Here is a 25,223-nt window from a genome sequence, read left to right on the forward strand (position 1 = left end):
AATTTCCTAATGTTGATTAAAGTTGAGGGAGTAAGGTTGTAAATAATTTAAAAAAATATGAAAGAAACGTTAAATTTAATATTAGAATGACTACTACACCCCTATTTAAGGTAGTACTATGTGTTTGAAAAAAAGTGTTGCTAAACGTACCCTCTTTACCTCTTTTTACTAAATATACTCCCTCCTTCAGGTTTTACATTAATACAATTTAAACCTTTTTTTATTTCCTTTTTGTCATTTGTTATCTTTTATTATTATTGTTCTCAAAACACAATTTTTAAAGATTTTTTATTATTCTTATTCGGATCGTTATGTTGTTGGTTTGTGTTATGAAAGTATAAAATAAAGGAAAGATATATTTGTTTATATTATATATATATATATAGTATAGATACACAAACAGTTACTAATTTGACTGACATTTGACTTCCATTACCGGGGTATGAGGAGCACCAAGTTGGTGGGGAAGAAAGCATCGTTGTACCTTTCTGCCGCCATCATCATCTCCGGCACCGGCGCCTCAGCTCTCACTTACCACACACTAAACCCTAACCGACAGCACTCTCTTATCATTAATGGCGTCCTTCGCTCCTCTCGATCTCTCTATACCGTTTGTTTCCTTTCCTTCATATTCATTTCATTTCATTTCTCTCTTGTAATAATAATAATAATAATTCATATTGTATTATGTAGATTACTGCCAATGTTGTTGATTACAAGTACTCCTTGCACGGATTATCCAAGGATACACCTCACTATGCACAAATATTATCTCAGGTCAGTACTTGTCTTCTTTATTTACTCTCAACCATTATTTGTATATATAATTTGATTTCTCATTAGGTTCATATGCGATCCGCTAAGCGGATATTAAAACTATGTGAGATGAACCAAGGCTTCTACATTAAGGCTGCTCAGTTTGTAGCTTCAGTACGCCAAGTCCCCAATGAATACTCTTCTACTCTCGCATTATTGCAGGATCAGGTTTAACTCTCTTTCTATCTTTTCATTCTTCGTATCAATCGCTCAATCTGGGAATTGTATTTTACTTAAAACATTATAATTGTTCTAATAAGTTTTTTGTAGTCATATCAACTCATTAGTTAATCTTTGGTTGTTGATACTCTAGGCACTTCCGTGCTCTTTTGAAGCTATAAAACAAGTCTTAATCACCAATCTAGGATCTGATATAAAACAGATGTAAGTTTTTTTTATTTTTTTTTTCTAATAGAAGGGTTAATGTGTATCCTCTATTTATTTTTTTTTGAAACTTTTGCTTTTACGGTTTGGTAGCACTCAATAGCTGATTCCATATGTGCGGTCGTGTATCAGTTTTTTGTCTGTTGATGAACAACCTATTGCTGCTGCGTCTATTGCTCAAGTGCACCGTGCAGTACTCAAAGACCATCAGGAAGTCGTGCTCAAGGTTGGTCATAGATTTTTCCAAGCCTTATTATTTTTGTTTTGCTTTCTTTTTACTTGTGGGCTCCTGATGTGTGGTCTTTTTCATGCTGAAATTATTGTCTAGATATTAGAGTTCAGATATTCAAATTTCTTTCTAAACTACACGTAGTGTTGTGTGCGTGTGTGTGTTTTAGTTTAAATGCATCCAAATTAGCGTATTTTGATTTTATTTTATCTGCATCAGATCACGTGGGTAAACTTACTCAATTTTGGCTAACAAGGAAGGGGGTCAAATGGGTTGAAGTTTCCTAAAGTGTATTTAAATGCTTAAAATTTCTTAAACGTTTTATTTAAATAAAATGAGATTATTATGTCAATGATATAGCACTTCTTGTCATTTTCAATACATTATAGTTATGCATTGAATCCTAAAATATGGTTTAAAGGGTATTGCCAGATCAACCCAACCCAGCATTCAAGCGCATATTTGTAGCCAGATGTTATTTTTATTTAAAAACAGGTTTATTGAACTACAAGTAAAACCTAGGAAAAATCTGCTCATACATCTTAACAGATTTTGAAAACTAAAAAAGAGGGGGTAAAATTGTCCTTTCCATCTTCTTTAAGTTAATAGGAAATCTTGGTTATATGTCTAGCTAACTGTTAAAGTTATTATTAGTTCCGTGTTTTTTGCTGCTTTAGTTTTAGTATCTATTTGGCGAGATTTACATTTGAGGTAATCTGATATCTGGTTCATTCTTTCCATTGCATGGTTTGTGCTGTTAGTATAAAGGTGTTGAGAATTGAGGATTTTTTTAATCTCAAATATATTGTGAATGCAGATCCAATATCCAGGGTTAAAGGATAGGATGAGAATGGATATTGCAACAATGTCTATTCTTACCAAATGTGTCACATGGGTATGTGTGATGTTCTCATGTTCATTATGGCATTATTATGTTTTATATTTTTATTCTTTTCAATAATGCCACTCTCTGCAAAATAGAATCTAGTATACTTAGTAATTTGTTTTGCTTGTAAACATAATATTGCAATATGCTTTTCTTACCTTGGGAGACGCACACACATACACTCATTTCACAATGCAAAGATGGAAATGAATTCTAAGAGCATTCTCATCCAACCCCCTATTGTATGTGAGGAGTGATTTTATAATTTAGAGAGTGATTTAGGGTGTTGTGAGTGAAGAGTTTTTATATTTTAGGGAACGCAATGATTTTTCTGTATATTTAAAAAGCTACTGTTCATCCCCTATGATTTTTTAATATTTTTTGAAAGTGGTTGTGAGTGAAGGGGGTGGGGGGAGAAAAGATAATGATAAAGGCATAAAAAAGTATTGTTTAATTGAAATGGAGAGAGAAAATGTAGTGAGTTTTAGTGTAATTTTTGGTTTAGAGATAGGGGTGGGATGAGAATGCTCTAATGCATCTATTCTCCCTCCAAACGCCTTCAAATTCTACTCATGCATTTGAAATATACGGTTTAGAATAATTCTTATTGGAATTCCGAATTTGGAACTATTCTCTCTCTCTCTCTCTCTACACACACACACACAGTCTCTTATTATCTGCTTTAAAGATTCTTTCTCTTGTTTCTACAGTTGTTTCCTGAATACAGGTTTCAGTGGATGGTAACAGAATTTTCAAAGGTGATTGCTTTGGAGCTTGGTGAGCTAAACTAACCTTTAAAGAATTTCTTTTTATTTTTGTCTGCGTATATAATAAATTGAAACTGCTGCGCAGATTTCCTTCAGGAGGCAAGGAATTCAGTCAAAACTGCAGTAAACTTCAAACACAGTAACAGAGTCAGAGTCCCTAAGGTTTTTCAGGTATGCTTGATTCATCATGTTATGAAGCTAGTCAAGCTACAAATTATTTTTTGTATGGAATTACTTTCATAGTTGTTTTATACATCTACTAGGATCTTACCACCAGCCAGGTATTGACGATGGAGTATTGCAAGGGACGAAGGGTTAGTATCTCGTTATCTCTTTCTATTTCTCTTTACACGACCACTTATGCCAAGTATGATGTGGTTCCTGTTTTCTTTTTATATGTTTTTAGATAAAAATTTAAAGTATTACACGTGCACTAATCTTTTGAGGAAACTGATAAATCTGGGTATTATCACATTATAAATTGATTAACCAAGCACAATGTTATTTGAGAAAATAGTAAAACTATTCTAATTGTTTGTGTGTTGCTATACTGTCCAGCCAATGGAACTGTTCATTTAGGAAAGTAAAATAAACTGTACCATAGTTATGTTTCACCTGGACTGCTTTCGTTATATGTACATTTTATACAAAATGGATTATATTTTGTATATGGAAACCCTTATCTTCACTAAGGTTGGTTAATGCGTGAATCATTTCATGTGGTTAACACAAAATTCACTGGCTTACAGGTAGACGATTTGGATTATATCCAGGAAATGGGAATCGATCCAAGAAAGGTTGTTGTATTTAATATCTTGAAGTATAAATCCCATTATTCATTGTTCTATAGATATTGATTCTTGTGGGTTTTTATTGAAGGTTGCAAAAGTTTTGGTAGAAGCATTTGCTGAAATGATATTTGTTCATGGTTTTGTGCATGGAGATCCACATCCTGGTAACATATTGGTTTCCATGGATAAAAAGAAAGGGTTTTCTTTAGGTCTCTCTCTCTCTCACTATGCAGTTAATGCCAAAAAATAGCGGATATTGGTCAATGACCGATATCTGAGATATCGGTTATTGCGGTGGGATAGCGGTGGGATATATATATATATATATATATAACACCAAAAGTTATCTAATAATAATACTTAAGTCTTAATACCAAAATCATAAAAGTCAATAGTTCAAAACACAAAGTAACGATATTTTTAATTTAAGACATGATTTAATCACTTAATCGAAAGCCATAAATATATAAGCATCAGCAGCGGAGAAACGGGTATCGGAGATGAGCATCAGCAGCGATTGAGGTATTTTTAGGGCAATAAGCTGATCGTTCAGTAATAATCATAATGAAATTGGGCTATGGGCTTATAGTTTGGGCCAAAAAAAGTAACAATTGGGTCAAAAATATTAAACTGATAATCTCACCGCTATTTCCGATATATCGGTGACCAAATATCGGCGAAATAGCGGTAAATAGCGACGCAAATATTGGAACCACTATTTGAACCGATATTTCGACCGCTATTTTACCGCCTGACCGATAACCGCTATAGCACCGCTATTGATAGCATAGCTCTCTCTCACACACACACACAGATATACATATTTCATCCATTATATGCTTATACATCAGTTCTTCTGGATCATGGGATCTACAAAAGTTTAGATGAAGATTTCAGAGTCAACTACTGCCAACTTTGGAAGGCATTGGTTCTTTTGGACTCACATAAAATCCAACAAGTAGCCCAACACTTCGGCGTAGGAAAATATGCTAAATATCTTCCCTTGATTTTCACAGGAAGAACAATTAACAGGTAATAATCAAATATGATTAATTTCATAATGCACACACACACACACATGCTGACACCACTATCTTATTTTTAATTACAGTAAAGCTGCTTTTGGGGAGGGAATGTCGGTTGAAGAGAAAACAAATCTGAAACAGGAAGTGAAGTCACTTGGTATTGGGGATGTATCCGAATTTATGGAATCTTTACCCTCTGAATTTCTTACAGTGTTGCGTACCGAGTAATAATTACTTTTTACGAACTTCATTCTCACTGTTTTTAATTTCTTTTTCCGTAACCAAATGACATTCCTTTTCTTTTATGCATCAGTGCACTTGTCAGGTCTTTAACTAGCAAGTTAGGTTATTCCCAGCGCGAGCGTTTACCACTTTATGCTAAGTATGCGTTATGCGGTCTATCTATAAAGCCGGAGCATGATTCTGGTAATTTTAAGCTCAAACTGCAATATTGCATATGATATCCTTCACGTATTTATACTGTGGCAAATTAGAGGGTCTTATGGTCCGATTTTTATAGTAAATTGGGCCAACTGTTAACCACGATTTTGGAAAACGACAAACCATTAAAGAAAGAGAAACAAAATGAAAGTGTGCTGCTATTTATGGCAATTTTCTTTATCATTTATGTTTCACAACATAATTATTGTGAACATTTTCCTGTCCTTTTAAATCATATTTGGTTGTTTCTCCTGTCATCACAGATTTTGTGTTGAAAGATGTAGGGAACAGAATCATGTCGAGAATTGATCATCTTCAAGTCAGGCTCGTACTTGGTAAATCACAATACTTTCGTTTATAACTTCATATTAGAAGTGGAAAATGGGTTGGGTTGGGTTGGGTTGAAACGGGTCATGGGTCGGAACGGGTTAGGGTTGAAACGGGTTAGGGTCGAAACGGGTCACTTAAAAAAAGGGTTGTTTTGGTTCGGGTCGGAACGGGTTAGGGTCAACAGGTTCGGGTTAGAACGGGTCAAGGTTGGAACGGGTCCAAACGGGTTTGGGTCAAAACTCGTTTAAGAGATTTTTCATTTCGTTTCAGCGCGTAACAGCTTGTTTGAGCGAATTTTCAGTTCGTTTAAGCACCTAACAGCTCGTTTAAGCGATTTTTCAATTCGTTTTAGCATATAATAGCTCGTTTAAGCGATTTTTCAATTCGTTTCAGCACTTAACAGCTTGCTTAAGCAATTTTTCAGTTCGTTTCATCACTTAACAGCTTGTTTCAGCATGTTTTTGTTTCGTTTTTGTCGACTTTTCAGTTTCGGTTAATTTGTCGATTTTTTTTGAACGAGGACAACGGACGAAACGCTTTAGTTTTTTTTACATTTTTTGTTTTTGTTTTATTTTTTGAGTTATTATTTTTTTTATTAATTTTTTGAGGGTTTTTATTAAGATTAAAATCCCTCAAAAAAAACAATAAAAAATTCATAACTCAAAATATAAACGAATAACGAAAAAAGTAAAAAAACTAAAATATTTTCGCCGTTATCCTTGTTCATCAAAAAAAATAATAATAATAAAAAAAACCGACGAATTAACCGAAACCGAAATGTCGACGAAAACGAATCAAAAACCAAAATCGACCCGTCTAGTGTGAAAACTGGAAAGAAACCGAAACCCAACCCGTCCAGTGCTAAAACTCGTGTCGGCACGAAACCTGATCCGAGCCGAAACCTAAACCGATATCGTTCCAATCTAAAACCCGTTTCAACCCGAACATGTCTCTTTTCCTTAAGACACTAACCTATATCGACCCATATAGTTAAATTTGTCAACCCATTTTGACCCGAAAATAAGAATGTGAAATTTCAAGTGACCCATTTTGACCCATTTAATTAAAACCTATGACCCAAATCAACCCATTTGAATTTTAAAATAACCCAAATTGACCCATTTAGAATGGTTTGGGTCAAGGTTGCCACCCTGGTTATATATTTATCTCCAGTGCGTCTTGTGTCTAAGCAAGTATGATCATAATTGCTTTGTTAAAAAGGATATGACAATGTTTAAAACGTTTGTTATTTTCAGAGTTATTGCAGCTGTTATGGTGGCTAAAGGATGCACGACAAGCGCTCATTACTTGGTCAAAGCAAATTACCATGATTATAAACAGACTGTCAGCCATAACCACACTCCGATTTCAGGCACTGTTCATAGCCAGAACTGATGTATAATTGTGGTGAATAGACCCACTTTGAACCCATTCTCATGGTGATGTTTGACTGGAAGGCGATGGACATGTTTATACATGTGATTATTATGCTTATATATATTGTGTATGTAGTGTTTTATATTAGTTTGAATTTATCCATCAACTAAAGCATAGTTAAACATAACAAAAACACATAATCATCACATGCATATCATAATTGTACATAAGGCTGGCAACCCAAATGTGACATAAGTTTTTAAGAAATCATAAAACCAAACTGGGCAAGTTAGTGATTTGACTACAATTCATCTCTGCAAAAGCAAACAATGTGCAGTTTACAAACCGCTCACTGATCCTCGATCTTCTTCAACCTCTTCCTATCTGTTGTTTCCCCTCTGCATTGTACACCATTTTATCCATGGTTAACTGTTTAGACATTGCAATCCCAGAAAATTTATACCCATTTAAATGTCATTTTTTAAGTATTTTAATTGTTTTATTTAAGGATCAGTCACAATGAGTCGTTTTGAAAAGCTATAAATTTGGTGGTGAACGCAATGATGGTGGGTGGTGTCTTGTGGCATTGCTTCTGTTGAAAAAAGATATTGCGCGATGTAACAACCACCACCATTCAGTAAATCAATAATGGTTTTCACATTTAAAATCTACGCTGAAAAGTGTCTTGATCATATGTTGGGTTGTTAACAAAGTAGTCTTTCATCAAACGTGCCTCACCCTGCTCACGTTGACAGTCAAGATGCCTTCTTCTCGCTCTAGGAGGATGATCTCCTATGAATATGATCATGTTTCGCATATATATAATTTAATAATTAGGTGACCAAGATGATTTTGCTCAGCAACCCTAGCTTTCCATTTATCAAATTCATTAAAGTTCGATAAAATCATAAGCCGATGATGAGTTTTCGTTCCGAGACATTTTTCAAAAAGTTTAGAAAAGAAAAGTTAGTGTTGGATAAGATACGGCAATGTTAAGCTCTTATTTATACAAGAAAATCAATGATTATATAATGGTAAACCATTTTATCTGAATAAAATCCAAGCATCCAGTAAAAGGTTGACACGTGGAATGGAAGATAATGTTAGATTTCTAGTCGATAATGTTTAATCGTTTTATCAATATAAAATCCAAGCATCCGGTAAAATGTTGACAAGTGGAGATGAAGATAATGTTGGAAATAATAATAGTTAATAATGTTTCGTTTTATATAAGTTTTAGTAAAAGGTTGACACGTGGAAATGAAGATAATGTTGAAAACAATAATAGCCGATGATGTTAAATTGTTTTATCTAAATAAAATCCAAGCATCCAGTAAAAGATTGACACATGAAAATGTATATAATGTTGAATTCTAGCTAATAAAGTTAAATTGTTATCGGTGTCGTCACACGGCCCATCGTTAGCTACACAATTAGTATTGCTGGAGCAAATATGATAACAAAGTAGACAACATACTATGGCCATGATGACAAAATGTCATTCACCATAATAGAATAACCATTTTTATAATAATTTTGTTTATCTAATTTTTAGTCTATATCATAGCACGCTCTATAGTCTATACCTAGACTATTTTTGACATATATACAATGATGAGTGATTGGCAGCATGTACATAACAATGTGAGTTCAATAGAGTACAATGACCAATTAGTTTCTCTCTTGTTTTATAGAATTAGTACATAAGGGGGTATCGTTGCACCTCACCTCAGCACCTAGGCGGGTGCTTTTCGCGCTTTTGACAAGTATGATAACAACCCTACCATTACAGCATTACCCCAAGGTCCATCCCTCGATCTCACGCAAGGATACAAACACACAAAAAAAAGTTATATAGATTCCATCAAACCCAGAACTTTTAAGTGCAAAACATTAACACGTGGTTTTGATTTTCCACGGTTCAAAAGATCGAAGACAGGAGCAACACATCATGATGTTACATCAGATAAATTAAGACAACAATATATAAGCTTGTGCAACCTTCAGACAAGAAACATCAAACAGATTTGTGTTAACTTTTAGACAAGACACAACAAACAGATTTGATGCATCGATATTGATTACTTAACAACAAAAGCTTTAAATGTCAAATCAAATGATAGTTAACACGCAAGCTATTTGATACAACTCTTAAGAGTATTTCTAGCAGCAATGTTGCACTCTAGATTCTTCTTATTATCAAAGGAATGCTCCCATCTTCACTTGTGTGTGCCTGTAGACAAAGCTCAATTAGTCCATGCAATTAGTTTTTTATTTAATTTGGGTAAGGCAATAGATTTAACAACCTGAACGAAAAAGGGATCAGGTAAAACTAAAGCAAGCATGGATCTTCAAGATGAAGTGGAAATATGCACAAAAGGAAAACAAATATCCCAAAGACCAAGATATTAATTTTGTTATACTTTGCAGCATACTCCTTACTTATGAAAAGTGTGGGATTCCGTTTTTATAATCTAAGTATACAATTAGGGAATGCAATACGGGTGTAAATGGGTTGAGCCACTCATGAGATATTAGAGAGCAGCTCGTTAAAACTCGAATCGGATAAGCTTAAACGGGCTCTAGTCCATTATTAATATAAGTATAATAATATGTATCTAATACAAGTTACATGATAAATACTATCATATATATAACTATGATAAAAAGTAACATTACAATATGAATATATAAAAGTTATAATCATACACGCATACTTATGTGTGTGTGTGTATATATAAACCAATAATTAAATAACTTATAAATAATAAATGAGCAAGGGTCGAGCTTGAATAATTACTCACGCTTGAAAAATAACTCACGCAATCGAGCTTCAGATGAGTCTTACGCATTAAATAATAATCTAATCTTTTAAACAAAACAGATTTAGATGTTTATTCATTTGGACATCTTTCCACACATTTGACACTTCTTTTTAAGTCCTTTTTTCTCTTAATTTCTTCCTATTCGAACTATTAGAGATGGAGATAACCCAAGTTGGTCCATTAATAAGTGAGTGAATGGACTGAAATTCCAACTCCGCCACGCTTTTATAACCCCGGGATGAGAATCACGTTCTCAAAGATAGGATAAGCCCGCTTACATGATATTTCATTTACATTTAATCAAAAAGGGTAAAAACAGATCAAAAAGGTTACATGATAAGCCCGCTTACAGTATATTACGATTAGTGGCACTGTAAACTGTTGTCAATAGCATTAGTAACAACAAAAGGTGCTTCATGATGTGGCGTTAGGAAGAGAAGCTAATAGACTCCAAACCTGCAAGGTCAAAATGAAGAACAGTTTACATTGTTATTCTATGGACTATATTCATTTGGATGTAGGCGTGTTTATAAATCGTTAAAACTGAATCAAATCGGGCAGTCCGGCTGGTTTGGTGGTTCAGTTCAATCGTACAATCCCAAGTTCGGTTTTGGAAATTTGGAACTGGCCATATGCAAATGTACTATATTAATGAACCTCTTTATCATTTTTAGAAACTTGATACAAACTAAAAAAATTAAAGAAAGAAACTTTAACCGGTTCAAACTGCCAAAACAGAACCATTTTGGCCGGTCCAACCTATGGAACCAACCTAGGGTTTGGACCGATCTATGGAACCAAGATTCAAGTGGACCTTATAAGTAGTGGAGCCTATTGGGGTAAATTAGTCAATTAGGTCCCTGATCAATAATAAAGGAGAGCATCCATAAAACTATAAAGATGAACTTACGACTCAAGGAAAGACACACGACTCATGTCCAAGAGAACATTTAAGCTCCAACTTGAACCTCAGCCTCACGTATATCTTTATTGGCCTCTAACCCTGGGAACTGCCCAATATCATGACCCTGCAACGGATGGAACTCCTCGTGTAACCCAACCGCAAACTCATCCGGTTGTGACCCACCACTTTTTAGAAAATCCGCAATCTGTATAAGAATACCCCCTCATTTAACCCCATATTATATTAGTGAATAACATAAGAGTTATAAATGGGTTGAAATTACATGATTTCCTAGGGATAATCCACTTAGGGCTGCCGCCTCTAAACTGGAACCAAGTAGCCAATCGCCACAAATACCCGTTCTTCCAAGAGGATCAAATATGCATGGAATACCAGGAGTATTTGTAGGAAGAGCTGCACCCCTGCATAATAATATATATTATTCCCACTTAACTTATGTAATGCCATCATAATTATAAATTTATAACACTGCAATTGCCGAAATTCATACCACAACTGTACACGTGTATATGTTGGTGTCTTAAGTGAGCCGGTTTCTAACCCTAGGGCATTCTCCACACCAGCAAGCATCATTTGTTTCACCTTCTCTGCCGTTGCATTAGGAATATTCTCCTGATAAAGTTAAAAGAGTCAATTTAGGTAGGGGTCAAATAGTCAAATACGAGGTCTTCATTTGCCCAAAGGGAGTAATATAAAAACCTGAGGGACTTTATTGCGTTTTCCAAAAGAGGCGGTGCTGAAAAATGTCCAGCAATGAGGCGGTCCCACATTCTGAGAATTAGATAGTTTTTGTGTGTTGTTTCCCATCCATGATAGAGAGTCTATCCCTTTCACAAATGCACCTTCGAATGGAGTAACGATTCTTCCCGGTAAAGGAAGTGGATCGTCAAAGGCAGCAAGAAGAGCCCATATGCTACTAAGTTCCAGTCTCTGTAAACATTCACTGTTAATACTGTTGAACAGTTATAAAGAAGTAAAAAAGGTTATAAGAAACTCTAGAAATGCTTTGTATACCTTCATCTGCCTTGCAATAAGTGGTAGTCCCGATGTAGAGAGCAATCGGTTAGCACATTTTCCTGATCATACAACATAACATTTGAGTAGTATCATGAAATGCGCATTCTATTAATGAAAAGGGTATTAGACAAGAATATTCCGGAAAGACAGTACACGATCTGACATTAATATGACAGTTACCATTATGTGCAATAACAGTGGCATCAAACTGTCCCCGATGTTTTCCATTCTCACTCAAGTGCCACATTCCATTATATGGTTCCATAGAGCTTATCCAGCACGGCCGGACTACTTCAATCAGGGAACTCTGAAACACATATAAACTTTCCAGCTAAGCCATTACACATTACCCAAATTCATATAACTACTTTAACAAATCCGTATAATTTTTATTTCATTTCAATATAGCCTAATTTATCGATCTACTGTGAGTTTCATTAACGTCTTCACAAGAGTTAATGGCGGATCATATACATCAAAAACCAAAGCCAGAATCAAATCAGCATAAGTCAAAAGAAAAGACACCAAAACATGAATGAGGTTTGCAGTTAAAGCAGTTTCATATGGCATTAAAAAAGATAGTACTCCGTAATAAATAAAAGTGAAGTAGTAATAGAATAGTGAACCTGGGAAAGCATTGAGTCTGCAAGAGTACGCATTCCATTGACAGCTATATATCGAGGAGTGGAAGAAAGAAAGGGGAGGAAATGGCCACCGGGTTGAAGCTCTCCAATCACCCTTTGTGACTGCCTCACAAAGCCTTTGCGGGACCATTCGTCAACCAAGTCAGCAAACGCGGAGTCGGTGACGGTAAAGAACTGAGCAGCGTGGTCAAACACCATTTCATCATGAATAGTTCTAGTCCCCATTCTTCCCCCAAGTCCATGAATTCCCTGAATCATTAAAATTTGTTATATTTATAAAATGCAGAGCAAGTGTTTGATAAAATGCTTGACTGACGGTATCGAATACGGTGGAGCGGACGCCTCTCTTCTCCAGCTGGAGAGCACAGAGGAGACCGGACATTCCGCCGCCGATGATGGCGACAAGGGGGTCATCAGAGAGAGGAGCAGTGAAGGTCACTTGTTCTTGTTTGAATGTTTTACGCAGGACTGACTTCCGGGAGCTTCCGTACCTCCTAGTCCTTGGAGTGGGTCGTTGTTTTTTGGGTCCATCATTAGAATTAGAATTAGAGGATGAGCAGCAGATACTGGTAGTGGTAGTGGTGGTGAGGAAACTGAAAGTGGGTTGATGATTAGAATGAGGAGGTTTTAAGAATAATAATAATTTGGTGTGAGGGAAGTGGAAGTGCTGGGAATGCATCATGCTTTTTGCTAGACGAAGACCAACAACCAGGAGGAGGAGGAGGAGGAGGAGGATAAGGAAAGGATTATTTTAGTGTTTTAAAAAACTGTTTTGTATTTTGTAACCACATCAAATGACATTAATCAACCAATTTTGTATTTGACAAATTAAGTTATTTTTTTTCTTAGAAGTTAACACATAAGTAATAAATTCCAGATTGGATAAGTTTTTATAAGTATTATATGCTAATTTGTAGATGGTAGTTGTCTCACATTTGTCTACTGTTCATACAAATAATATTATTTTATTCTATGTTAGTTGTTAAAATATTTATTTATTATACTTTCTAAAGTGCCGCTGATGCAAAGACAACGACTCGGTTCGATTATGATGGTTTCAAAAGGTGGTGCAAAGACGTAGACGTTAGGGGCGTCACAACCGCATCCCCGCCCCCCATCGATTGTTACGGTCATTTATGTCAATTAAGTTATTAAACATACATGGTTTATACAGGGGTGGGATCTAGAGAGAACTCTTCTAAATGAAAGAACTAGAGAACTCTATTATATCCATTTATTTCACCTAATCAAAATTGAAAAAAAAAATTCTGATAAAAGACTCGTTTTTATTAGGAAATGGGCAATTAAGGAATTACCAAAATAACAAAACCCGCCCAAAACCATCACTTTCTATCTCTCCCCTCTCTCTCCAGATCTCAAACACATCAATCGATCATCCCAAAACCTAGGGTTTTTTCAAACCAGACGAACACAATTAAAACCAGCCGATTAAACGCGAAGAACACATAATCGAAGCCAAATAACACTACCAGGTAATCATTCAATAGCCGATTATCTGTTTTTTCGTGATTTATATCTCAAAATCGGGTAACAATATATGGTTAACAGCTCGCATACGTGTAATTACACATATGTATTGCATGATTCATTAGTAGATTACACATAATCGAAGCGAACATATGATATTACTGTGCGTTTTGGTTGTGAGTCAAACATTATTTTGTGTATACCACTACACATACGCATTATTCTCTGTTTTTCGTGATTTATATCTCAAAATCGGGTAACAATATGTTAAGTCTTCTAATTTTTTAAGTTTGCACACCAAGTGTTCGTTGAATTGCTTGTGAGAAAGCGGAATTGGGTACTAGAACTAATGTATGGTCTCAATATGCATCGTTGGACAATGGGAATACACGAACCCAATCACATCCATTTTTATGCATTATCAACATCGATTGGTCATATTTACATGATTTGTTAAGTATGACATATATGCAGTGTATAATTAATGCATCACTTATTTATCAAAGTACATATATAGTCGATTATATTACATATGTGTAGCACTTATCTATAATATGCATATGTACTCTATTATAATACATGTATACAGTGCGTGTCTATTAAATTCATATGTAGTATCTGTATTACATAGGTGCATCACTTGTATGTTACGTGCATATGCAGTCTATTGTATTACATATATACAGTAGTTATCTATTATGTATATGCAACACCATTAAAACCTGTGTATATACGTAGATTATGTATTACGTCATTCAATAACAGGCATTTTACATATGTATTACATATATACAGTAGTCATCTATTAAGTCTATTGTTTCATTTTACATGATTAGTGATATATTACATAGATTTAATACATGAATGGTGTATCTCACTACATATATTTTAGTTATACTGCACATATGTATTGTTGAACATAGCTATGGAAATATATTTGAGCATGTTTCTTTATACAACATAGACGTATTGCATCTGAAGTTGAGATGATATGTTAGATATTTTTGTAGCTATAATACATATATGCAATACATATTATACACATGTTTTAATGAACTTATAGTGGAAAATATGAACAAATACAAAGGGTAAAAAAAAGATAGCAAAACAGAGGAAGCTGGGTAAAAAAACGAATAGCAAAACAGGGGAAAATTGGGTAAAAAAACATATAGCAAAACAGGGGAAAATTGGGTAAAAAAACATATAGCAAAACAGGGGAAAATTAGGGATTGTCATTGCATAGAATATGAGGGTTGATGGTGTGATTTAGATAAGTTGATACATTATATCCATATAGTATTGTGATTGCATATGTTTGAATCAATTATATTGTATATATATCACTGAAATGAAGGCAACGAAGAAGGTCAAAATGACCATAAATAGTGAAAATGTACGACGCTATTAGACGAGGAATACAGGCTCGATGATGTAAACAGTGACGGTATGTTATATATAAATTATGCTTGATATTTAATGCATATGCAACATGTTGTATCGCATACGTGTATTGCTTAACTCTTGTATGTATACGAAATGTGTGGTATTATATATATGCAGTGATTACCTATTGCGTGCATATGAGGTTTGTTGTACATAAATGCAGTACTTTTTGTTTGTTGTGTCACATGTATGCATTGCTTAGCTATTGCATCATATGAACCATGTTGTATTGCCTATTTGCAGTATTAATACAATGTGTTGTATTGCATATATGTAGCACTATTGTATTGCATACATGTATTAGTACTTTGTTAGATATAAATACCAACATTTTTCTTTAATTTACAACCAGGATATGAAGATTGGAAATTAAAGAAACTACCGAAAGAGAGAAAATGTGGTGTTGAACAAAAAAGGAGTTAATAAGACTAAAGGATGGCTAAATAAAATATGGTCTAGAATACAATGTATCCGTCTCCTTGTCAACTTATGCCGGTGCTTGTTGATATTCAAATCATAACCTCAATTCAAGATTATTTGTTTGTATTGCATATGTGCAATGTATATTTTACTTGTATTTTTAAATTGTATCTTTGTGTATGTTTTGTTGATGCATGTTTTATACTCAAAATGTAACATTAATACAAGCTTATTCATTTGCATTGTGTATGTGCAATATGTATTTACTTACATTTAAGCGATGAATTTTATGTTTTTAAGCGGTTTAGAGATTGCTGAAATTTATGTCGCAGGAAATTTACAATTGGTATTGTGGGTTGTTTTGACCGCGAGAAATAGAGTACATATGTGCATGCAAGCATGTAATGCATATATCCAATAGATACATTACATATATGTAATACAAGCATATAATGTTGAAATAATGGTGTATATTATGAAGTGCGCGTACATGATGTTTAAAATGCAAGTAAAACAACCAATACACATGTGTAGTACAAACATAGAATACATACATGAAATATGCAAATATAATGACCAAATCATTCATAACCCAATGAACCATTTTAGTATAAATACTTAAACAAGAAAAAAAAAGTAGTCATCATCGACAAATCAACCAAGTTAATTTCTTGTTGAATTCATCAGGTTACTATGCTTTCTCCAACGCATGATTTATTTGTACGCTCATCTCGAAAAGAATTATCCTCCAATTAGTATCTCAAAATCTTCACATATGCGTAGATTTTCCTTTGTCCAAAACTTTAAGAGCCTCAATGCAAGATCGACATTTATGTATACACACTGAGGTTGTTTGACATTTTCTGAAAATGTATGCAATCCAACATAAATGTAACAGCCAAATAAATTTGTTGTAGAATCCAAAATCTGATTCAACCAACCACTTTAAAAAATAAATATAAACTCTGCACAACTTAAGGAGTGGAAACAAACCATAAGAGTTGCAGTGTAACCAATGGAAAATCACATTTTAGTTTAATACAAGGTACCCAATATAAGATCACATCTTATCTGCACTAACAAAAAAATCAAACAGTTCATTGTTAGTTTGTTACCATAAAGTTCACGGCATGGGCATAACATCATGAATAGTGCAATTTAAATATTAATTGTTAACCCAATGCTCAGGTCTGCACCATGACTAATATGTTGACATGTAAAAGTCAAGCCAAAAGTGCCTAATATGATTTGATCATACCCCGAGACTGAAACACGTCCTCGAATGAAATCTTTAAAATGCCCTTCATTTTGTGAATAATAAAGAGAATATATGCAAACACATATAATGTCAGACTAACTATTTTGTTAAATCAACAGATGTTATTATACTTTATTATGTTTGACAAACTAACAGAAAGCTAATTTAAAACTAACACACGACAAACTAATAGCAAACTAATTTCACTATTCCAACAAATGAATAGTAAAACCTTCAAACATTCCAAAACAAATGGCAAACTTATAATCCTTAAGTTAACTACTTCTAATGTTGGTATCAACAGAAGACAAAGTCAACTGCAACGCTCGGTCAATATAATGATAGCAAGCAATGCTATCAACACATAGAGGATACAAATATCTAAAGACTATGATTATTCATAACTCATTTTTGTATATTACATAATTGTAATAATAACAGTATTACATACATGCAGTAATTGGTATTACACAATATTAAATATATGCAATACTCAATGCTCGGTATTGAACATATGTTATATCGGGTATTGCACATATACAACAACATGATACTGCATATCGTAATATTTATTTTATTATTACATAGATGTAATATTAACATTATTACATATATGCAATACTCTGTATTACATATTATTACTCATTTGTAATACTCATGTATCTCCTAAAATTGTTCATGACTAATCAATTAAACCATCAAATCAATACATGAAGCAAACAAATTATGGTTTTTCCTTTAGTAATAACTATTTTTGACCAGAATCGCCTAATTTTGGCTGTTTTTTTTTTTTACCTAGAATCACCTAATTCATGTTGTTTATGCAATATAATCGCCAAATTTTGTAATTACAGAGTAATTATTGATTGTAGAATGTGTAGATAGAGCAATATGATCAGTAACACACATGATTAAGGAAGATAAAAGTTAGAATTCAAAAGTACCTTCAGATGTCATGTTCAATGGTTGAAATAAATGATGAAGAGACACGATTGGTGATATATTTGATGATTTAGGGTTCTTAATCATCAAGTTGTAATGATTCAAGATTCGCAGGTGTTTGGAGAGAGTCCATTGAACACTGGTTGAAATCAATGATGAAGAGACACGATTGGTGATATATTTGATGATTTAGGGTTCTTAATCATCAAGTTGTAATGATTCAAGATCTGCAGGTGTTTGGAGAGAGTCCATCGAACACGTACAGGAAAGTTGTAGAGGGGAAGGTCGTACAGAGGAAAGAAGCCATCAGAAGTGTAAATATGTATTTGGGGTAATTTTACAAAAATAACCCTATACTTAAGAATTCTCTAGTTCTCTCCCTAACAACGAGTTCTCTCTTTATCCTTTCCCGGTTTATATAAACCCATCGATATACAAATAAGTACATCTCTTTAAGTCCTCACCACGCAGCGATGGTTGTAAGTTGCTAAACAAATGTCAATTGTTAGTTATCTCACAAAACCTTACTATATATAACTTTTAATATTTTTTTAATGAAATAATGTTTGTTTAATTAATGGAGGTGTCATATTAACTTTCAAAAGAAAGAAAAAGAGCTGGGAAAACATCATCTCTCCAAATCCACTCGCCAAGCAATCGAGATGCAAGATCAGCTTTTGTTTTGTTATCTTGGCTTCAGCGAGGGAGAAACACAACACATGAAAACTTATATATTCTTGACATTTGATAATGAAACTCGAAAAAGAATTAATCGTTGCTATTAGTTGCGTGAAAGAGACTTAAAAAATGTATATCTCAACTCACGGTTCCTTAATTAGTTGAGTTCATTTGGTTTACTACTACTAAATCGTTTCAAGAGACGACGACCAAATAACAGAGAACTACACCTTGGCCATCATGACAGATCGATAAAACAAAACGAGTCTTTAGTCAGTGAATAGATTATTAAAAACAATGTTGTAACTATCGTTATTACACTATAGGTTTTTTTTAGTAATCACAAAAATGCCACCAACCACAAAATGTTTTCTTTAAGCGTATTTTAACACTACTCATAAAGTGATTCTCAAATATTTAGCGATTCTTAATCAAACTCATATCCACAAGTATAAACAAAAATTTAGCAAACTGCATTAAGCATAAAAAGTAAAATAACATTACATTCCAAACGCAAAAAAGTTAAATTGTATCAAAGTTCAAACCATAACTTTTAACTTTCTGAACAGGAAAATTTTGGCCACATCTTTCTATCAACATCATTCACCTGCAAAAGAATGCACACTCAACATTTCAGCAACCACACGTACAGGTACGAATGACCCAAGCTGAGCCGCTCATGAGCGGCTACTCAAGATCAGCTCGGATCAGGACCACCTTAATCGAGGAGCTCGACTAAAAATCGAGGAGCTCGACTAAAAACAACATACCCACCAAATTACAATCTCACCCGTTTACAATAATTTTCATCTACTTATACATATAGAATTTTTTTATTTTATACAATAAATATATAAACTACATAACAAATATTATTATGTATAAATTTATGATATATACTTTGCTATGTGCAGAAATTATAATTATAACTATCTATAAATCATTATATATTCACATAAATAAATGAATTAATAAATTAATTAAAACAGTCAAGCCTGACCCAGCTCGAGCCTGAAAAATTATTAATAAGCTCAGGCTCGGCTTGTCACCTTTACACCCTGATCACACTACTTGCAAAACTCATAAAACCAACTAGTTTTCCAAACTAAGAGGATCATTCATTGACACTGACAAGTTTCTAGTCATAATGTCATATGCCTCACCAGATCAATAGTAATTAAAAACACAAAATACAGAAATCAATTCTTGGCAACTCCTTACAAAAACTGAAAAGACGTTTAACCATCAAAGTTTAAAAACACCTGAAACAAGAGGTTGAATAGAAGCCACAGACTAATAATGTGGAGGAGACCTAGACCTTGACCTTGAAAGCCGCCCACCACCAGCCGCCACCTCATTTGAATTCCAGTCTTGCGCAGGCGACGGTTCCAAATTTTCATGAGAACCGCCTCTCTGGTCTGTGTACATCGACCCCCTGCCATTTTTCCTGGGACTTGCACGTCTAGACTTGTATGTTCTACCATCATCATCATCATGAGGTGGTGGTGACCTTGAATACTCATTCCGACCTCTATTACTGCATGTAATATCACATCCCATAAATTACCATCATATAATTCTGGTACTATATCAACAACATATTTTCATTGATAAAAGCCAATCATAAGTGGGATTATTGTATCTAATCTACTTAGAAACAATAGGTGAACGAAGCAACCCTAACTCTTAACTGCTGTAGGTTGTACAAACTACAAACATTGTGCTAGAGGTATTATTAGTTATTACCTTTACCCGAACAGTTGGTAAAAAAAGGAAGATTATAGGTTAGCTTTTGTTCCAAAAGCGGGTCCGACTAAAGATCTTTACAACCAATTTGTGATGATCAATAAACTGGAATTGGAAAGCTTTTGCAGCTATCATCTCAATCTCTATATTCTATCTTTCTTTAGCAATACATGACTGATAAACTTCTATTCTCGTGGGTCCAACTTTAATCTTTATTTTCTTTCTTGACTGTTGGTATATGCAAAGCAATATATTATTAAACTTCATACATTCATATAGACGAGTTTCAACACTGCGAAATTTGCAAGCAGCAGAAATCTAAGTGTATGCCAAATAGATTAGTTTTCAATTTCAGACTTAATGAAAAGCGCCTTGTCCATAGAGCAGAAATTAACAACTGCATTCGAAACAAAACACGCGCAGCAAGCAGCAAATCCACAAATGACAAAATATAATAGAAAAATACAATTACAGCTAAGAGTTGAAATTAACTTAACTTAACGTAATTTGTTTCCTACGAGAAAAAAATCCAAGATAACGCTTCTAATCCGATATCACTCATAATCATACTCACTTAGGGAATGAACAGCCACTAACCTTAACATTCATTTGCTTTGGCACTATCTTGCAAAATAAACTATTTCAATTCCAACAGCAAAAACCATACAATATTTCTCAAATTAAAGTGTGCAATGTAAAATTAAACCATGACCCAGAACTCTAAAAAATGCATGAAGTCGAAGTTAGGTTGATCAAACAATAAATAACTAGCTAAATAGATCAATATCGCCGATATCATTAAAATTCCACATATATTCCACTTTCAAGTAGAAACTCCTTTGAGATAGAAGAAATAGAAAAGCTTAAGGTTAATTCAGCTTTTTATCTTTAGCCTTAATAAAAGAAGCTACTCTCATGGAACTTACCGCTTGATTAAAAGACAAAATCTCCAAACAAAAAGAGAATTGAATTGCAAAGCTATTTAAATCAAGCATATTTTAATCTACCCTCTTAAAGACTTTAAATCCATAACCAGCCAGCAAATCGACGAAATTATACAAAGCAATAAAAAAACGAGATGAACATGATCTTAACCTGAAATCACGCCTGACAGGTGAGAAACAGCGAGAATGTGCTGTTTTAGAAGAGAGAATAAAGATATCAAAAACATGAGATGGAAAAATATCAAAAGCAAACAAAGTAGCATGCAACATTATAATCCTGAATTACACGAAAAAAATGCATAAATGTGGCATAATGGGGCTATTTAAACAGGTTGAATAATGGGCCAAAATGAGTTATTTTAAAGTGAGTTGACACTGAATGGTAAACTTTTTTTGTGTCCATTTTTCAAACAAATAAAGCACTAAATATAAATACAAAAGTCAAACTGAAACTAGTTCAATAATAATCTTAAGTTTTTTAATAAAGAGATTTACGAAGCTGCATGCATGAAAACTTACACTTAACCATTTGACATGTTACCTTTTTAGCTTGATTTTTAATATGAGCACATTGACCCGTTTGAGATAAATCATAACCCACATCAACCCCTTATTACTTACTATACCAGTTAAAACTGCCACCTATAAAGAGAGACATGTATGCCATCCCATATAGATGTTTTTTTATCTCAATGAAAAATAGTATCAATGCTAATAGTTCAAGTGAAACTAACATCGACGTCTAGAAAACCTAGGCGGGGTCCGCCTAGCACCAGAGCCTCCTCCATAACGCCCACTGAAGAAGAAGAAAGCAAAAGCAATCAGAACAGAGCAAAGCATTAAGTGATTAACAACCATAAGGATAACATTATTGACATGTGAAAATGACCTCATCTGACTAGTTGTTCTCATTTCACGGGGAGTTTTTCTATTTTCTTCAGCAAAAACAATAGCTATCTCACGACCCCCAATCACACAATGATTTAACTCATGTTTAGCTTCTGCTGCATCTTCAGGGTTACGGAACTTCACAAAACCAAACCCACGTGGCTCACTGCAATTATCAACAACATAATCATCATTATAATAAACTACTTGCTTTTTGATGAAATTTTTCATAATATAGTTGTTAACTACTAGCGAAAAAAGATCATACCCAGTATAATAGTTTTTGGGAAGATAGACATCCTTCACAGGACCAAAACGTTCAAAATGGATTCTAAGATCTTCCGGCCTACACATACAAAACTTAAAGTAACTTAAGTGACACAATAAAAGTTATCTTCTTTTTGTAACTGATTTATGTATCAGATTTCATTCGTCCCATGGTCATCGGGAATTGAAGATTGGCTTTGTCTACAAGGACTTTGGATTTGTTCATACTTCATAATGATCAAATGGCCTTGTTTCCACTTTTCCGGTCATTCTAGATACAACTTTCAAATATTGGCTTTTCCTTTATTTAAATCGCGTATCTTGTAGTGATTTATCATTCAATGAATGACTAAAAAATGGAATCCAATTAGAATGTTTGCTACTTTGCAGTTGTACATAAGCAAATCATTGAAAATCGTTTTCTATTTATAATCATCCTGGAGAGGCTATCACATCTTGCATGATGGATTTTCCATAGTTCTAAGTATAAAACTATCTATTTTACTATTAAAAAGAACCATAATGTTCAATTGATTTTGTTAATTTATAAAGTCTTGCTCTAACTAACTCGTGGTTCATTGACATTTGTCGGAATAAAACCTCTCCGACGGAGAGATGATTATGTTTATGATTATTATAATCCCAAGTGGTCAACTTTATATTTAATTAATGGTGATTGATTATGTTTTGGATTAAGAATGTTGCTTAGTTTGAATTTTGTATTTGAAGATACAATAAGTTATGCGTATAGTAATGCAACAAAATCGAATTATAATCATATCTCTAAAACCTAATTAATATTAACAACCTAATAATTACCTAATTGATCGATAATAATAATAATTGAGGCAAGTAAATTATGACCTAGAATCGAGAGAGATATTGCGAACGAGGAGGCCGGAGGGAGGAGGCGAGCGGCGATTGGAGCGACGGTCTCGGTGGTCATCGTAACGGCGGCCACGTTGATCATCGTATCGACGGCGAGGAGGAGGACTGTAGCTTCTGCTTCGCCCGGACCTCTCATGTCTTCCCATTGTTTCGTCTCGTCTGGTTTGGTTTACTGTGTCAATGACGACACAAATTGCCCTAAATATAATATTAATATTATTATTTTTATTGGTTTGATGCTATGCTACCACAAGACACGAATTTTCCTAAGGATGAACTTAACAAGAAATGAAGTTATTGTATACAAATAGTGGTAACATGTATTTTAGAGATGGGAGATTGATATGGTTTTGGTACGTGAAAATAAGACAAATGATAGATTTAGTAAGAACTGTGGAATCCCTGTGGGTGGGGAGTAAAAATAGAGCCAAATTAACAACGTATTAGACGGGATTTGCTAAGCTTATACCTCTCCGAGGACATTATCGGGGATTAGAGTTCTTAGATACGTCAAATCAAGGTTGTGAAGTGTTAAGGGAGTGCATAGAGATGTCTTAGACTTATCTTGGGAATTTAAATGGTGTACGCCACCACTAGGCGTCCCCCACCGATCGGTCTTACAACCAAAATGAGATAGATAAATCAGGTGTCACAAAATAAATAGGGTGGTGCCAATGTTGATATCTGAATCTCCACAAAAGATTTCCACCTTCTTACCATCGAGGCACCATCATGGGACTTGTCTTGGGAATTGGATTTAGCCATAAATTTATCTTGACGATTTTTTTCCTGTATAGATTTTTTTTTCTAGAAAAGTGGATGGGTACAAACAATAGGATGGTGCAAAATTTGTTTCTCTTTTGTCATTTCGCATATGTTTGTTGAGATTATAGTATCATAATCATTGTCCTTGCGGTTATGCTTGTAAACGAACCGAACGTTCGACGAACTGTTTGTGAACCGTTAGACGAGAAGTTCGTTTATTTAATAAACGAACGAAAATGAACAAAACGTTTGTGTTCATATAATTAAATGAACGAGCATGAACACATTTTCCGTTCGTTTATGTTTCTGTATGTATTAGAAGAAAATAAATATTATTTGGATAAGACATCTACTTAAAGATTTTATATTTGTTAATTTATGGTCATTTATGTTCGTTTAGGTTTGTTTGTGTTCATTTACATTTGTAAATATATGTTCATTTATGTTTGTTTATATTTTTAACAAACGAACATAAATGTTCATTTTTTAAATAAATGAACATGCACATACATATTTGTTCGATTAAGAGTTCGTGGACGTTTAAAGTTAAATGAATGAGCACGAACATGCTCTTGTTCGTTCAGTTCGTTTACAGGCTTTCATTATTCATATTAATGAATATATCAGTTTCAATCTTTTATATTCGTGAACACGTTCATTTCCTTAATGAACGAGCGCGAACATAAAATCTCGTTCGGTTATAACTATTTATATTTATTTTTTCCTTTAGTTGCTTTATAAATTTTCATAAATCTTACAAGGATAATAATATAATATGTAAAAATTATAATGTAAACATTTTGATATCTTTTTTTTACTAAATAAAAATTAAAATATAATTTTAATAACTTGGTAACTAAAATTCAAGTTTTAAGTGACACACTAATGTGGGTGATGGCTTCCATTAATTGAGCTCGCAATACATGTGTGATAATCTGGACCCATAAAGAAGAGTGAAGGGGGGCGGTAACACATGGAGATTTTAGACAAACATTTTTATAAATTCAAGTATACGAAAGTCTTTCTATTTTTTTTTTTT

General features: G+C 33.9%; 2 protein-coding genes and 1 pseudogene across 5 annotated transcripts; 1 reads left to right on the forward strand and 2 right to left on the reverse strand.

Annotated features, from left to right (window-relative positions):
• The first annotated feature begins 439 nt into the window (after positions 1-439).
• LOC143599768 (uncharacterized) lies at positions 440-7,603 on the forward strand (annotated as a pseudogene). Its single transcript, XR_013147349.1, has 16 exons — positions 440-610; positions 694-777; positions 844-984; positions 1,130-1,200; positions 1,333-1,426; positions 2,247-2,324; positions 3,026-3,092; positions 3,168-3,253; positions 3,346-3,396; positions 3,832-3,879; positions 3,962-4,082; positions 4,725-4,905; positions 4,985-5,122; positions 5,212-5,324; positions 5,603-5,674; positions 6,926-7,603. The product of XR_013147349.1 is annotated as an uncharacterized LOC143599768 (transcript).
• A 2,617-nt stretch (positions 7,604-10,220) lies between these two features.
• LOC143599350 (uncharacterized) lies at positions 10,221-13,142 on the reverse strand. 2 transcript variants are annotated; one of them, XM_077077335.1, is made up of 9 exons: positions 12,774-13,142; positions 12,440-12,706; positions 11,994-12,120; positions 11,811-11,872; positions 11,496-11,726; positions 11,287-11,408; positions 11,059-11,197; positions 10,801-10,980; positions 10,221-10,327 (listed from the first exon to the last, which is right to left on the reverse strand). In XM_077077335.1, exons 1-8 carry the CDS (start codon positions 13,137-13,139, stop codon positions 10,822-10,824), a joined length of 1,473 nt encoding a protein of 490 aa, XP_076933450.1. In that variant the 5' UTR covers positions 13,140-13,142; the 3' UTR covers positions 10,221-10,327; positions 10,801-10,821. The 2 variants fall into 2 exon arrangements, with proteins under 2 accessions (XP_076933450.1, XP_076933444.1); XM_077077329.1 differs by having other exon boundaries at positions 10,228-10,327; positions 10,782-10,980.
• Positions 13,143-19,145: 6,003 nt separating this feature from the next.
• On the reverse strand, positions 19,146-23,643 carry LOC143599778 (serine/arginine-rich SC35-like splicing factor SCL28). 2 transcript variants are annotated; one of them, XM_077077655.1, is made up of 7 exons: positions 23,396-23,643; positions 22,533-22,610; positions 22,266-22,430; positions 22,111-22,172; positions 21,528-21,567; positions 19,949-20,223; positions 19,146-19,293 (listed from the first exon to the last, which is right to left on the reverse strand). In XM_077077655.1, the coding sequence occupies exons 1-6, from the start codon at positions 23,563-23,565 to the stop codon at positions 19,980-19,982; spliced, it is 759 nt and encodes a 252-aa protein (XP_076933770.1). In that variant the 5' UTR covers positions 23,566-23,643; the 3' UTR covers positions 19,146-19,293; positions 19,949-19,979. The 2 variants fall into 2 exon arrangements, 1 of the variants encoding a protein (XP_076933770.1); XR_013147352.1 differs by lacking the exon at positions 19,146-19,293 and adding an exon at positions 20,433-20,660 and having other exon boundaries at positions 20,076-20,223.
• Between the last annotated feature and the right edge of the window lie 1,580 nt (positions 23,644-25,223).

The sequence above is a fragment of the Bidens hawaiensis genome, unplaced genomic scaffold (genome assembly GCF_021521415.1).
Source record: "Bidens hawaiensis isolate Kalapana, Puna unplaced genomic scaffold, B.hawaiensis_p1.1 tig00001920_1, whole genome shotgun sequence".
In the NCBI taxonomy this organism is placed as follows: Eukaryota; Viridiplantae; Streptophyta; class Magnoliopsida; order Asterales; family Asteraceae; genus Bidens; species Bidens hawaiensis.

Bases quoted from the DNA above. Each gene is read 5' to 3' on its own strand.
- LOC143599778 (XM_077077655.1), bottom strand. From the start codon at position 23,565: ATGGGAAGACATGAGAGGTCCGGGCGAAGCAGAAGCTACAGTCCTCCT. The intron at 22,173-22,265 runs GTCATTTTCACA...CTTCTTCTTCAG, and splicing joins AGAACAACTAGTCAGATGAG to TGGGCGTTATGGAGGAGGCT. The intron at 20,224-21,527 runs GTTAAGATCATG...TATTACATGCAG, and splicing joins CCTGTCAGGCGTGATTTCAG to TAATAGAGGTCGGAATGAGT.
- LOC143599350 (XM_077077335.1), bottom strand. From the start codon at position 13,139: ATGATGCATTCCCAGCACTTCCACTTCCCTCACACCAAATTATTATTA. The intron at 12,707-12,773 runs GTCAGTCAAGCA...TTAATGATTCAG, and splicing joins GCTCCACCGTATTCGATACC to GGAATTCATGGACTTGGGGG. The intron at 11,409-11,495 runs GTTTTTATATTA...TAACTTTATCAG, and splicing joins AACGCAATAAAGTCCCTCAG to GAGAATATTCCTAATGCAAC.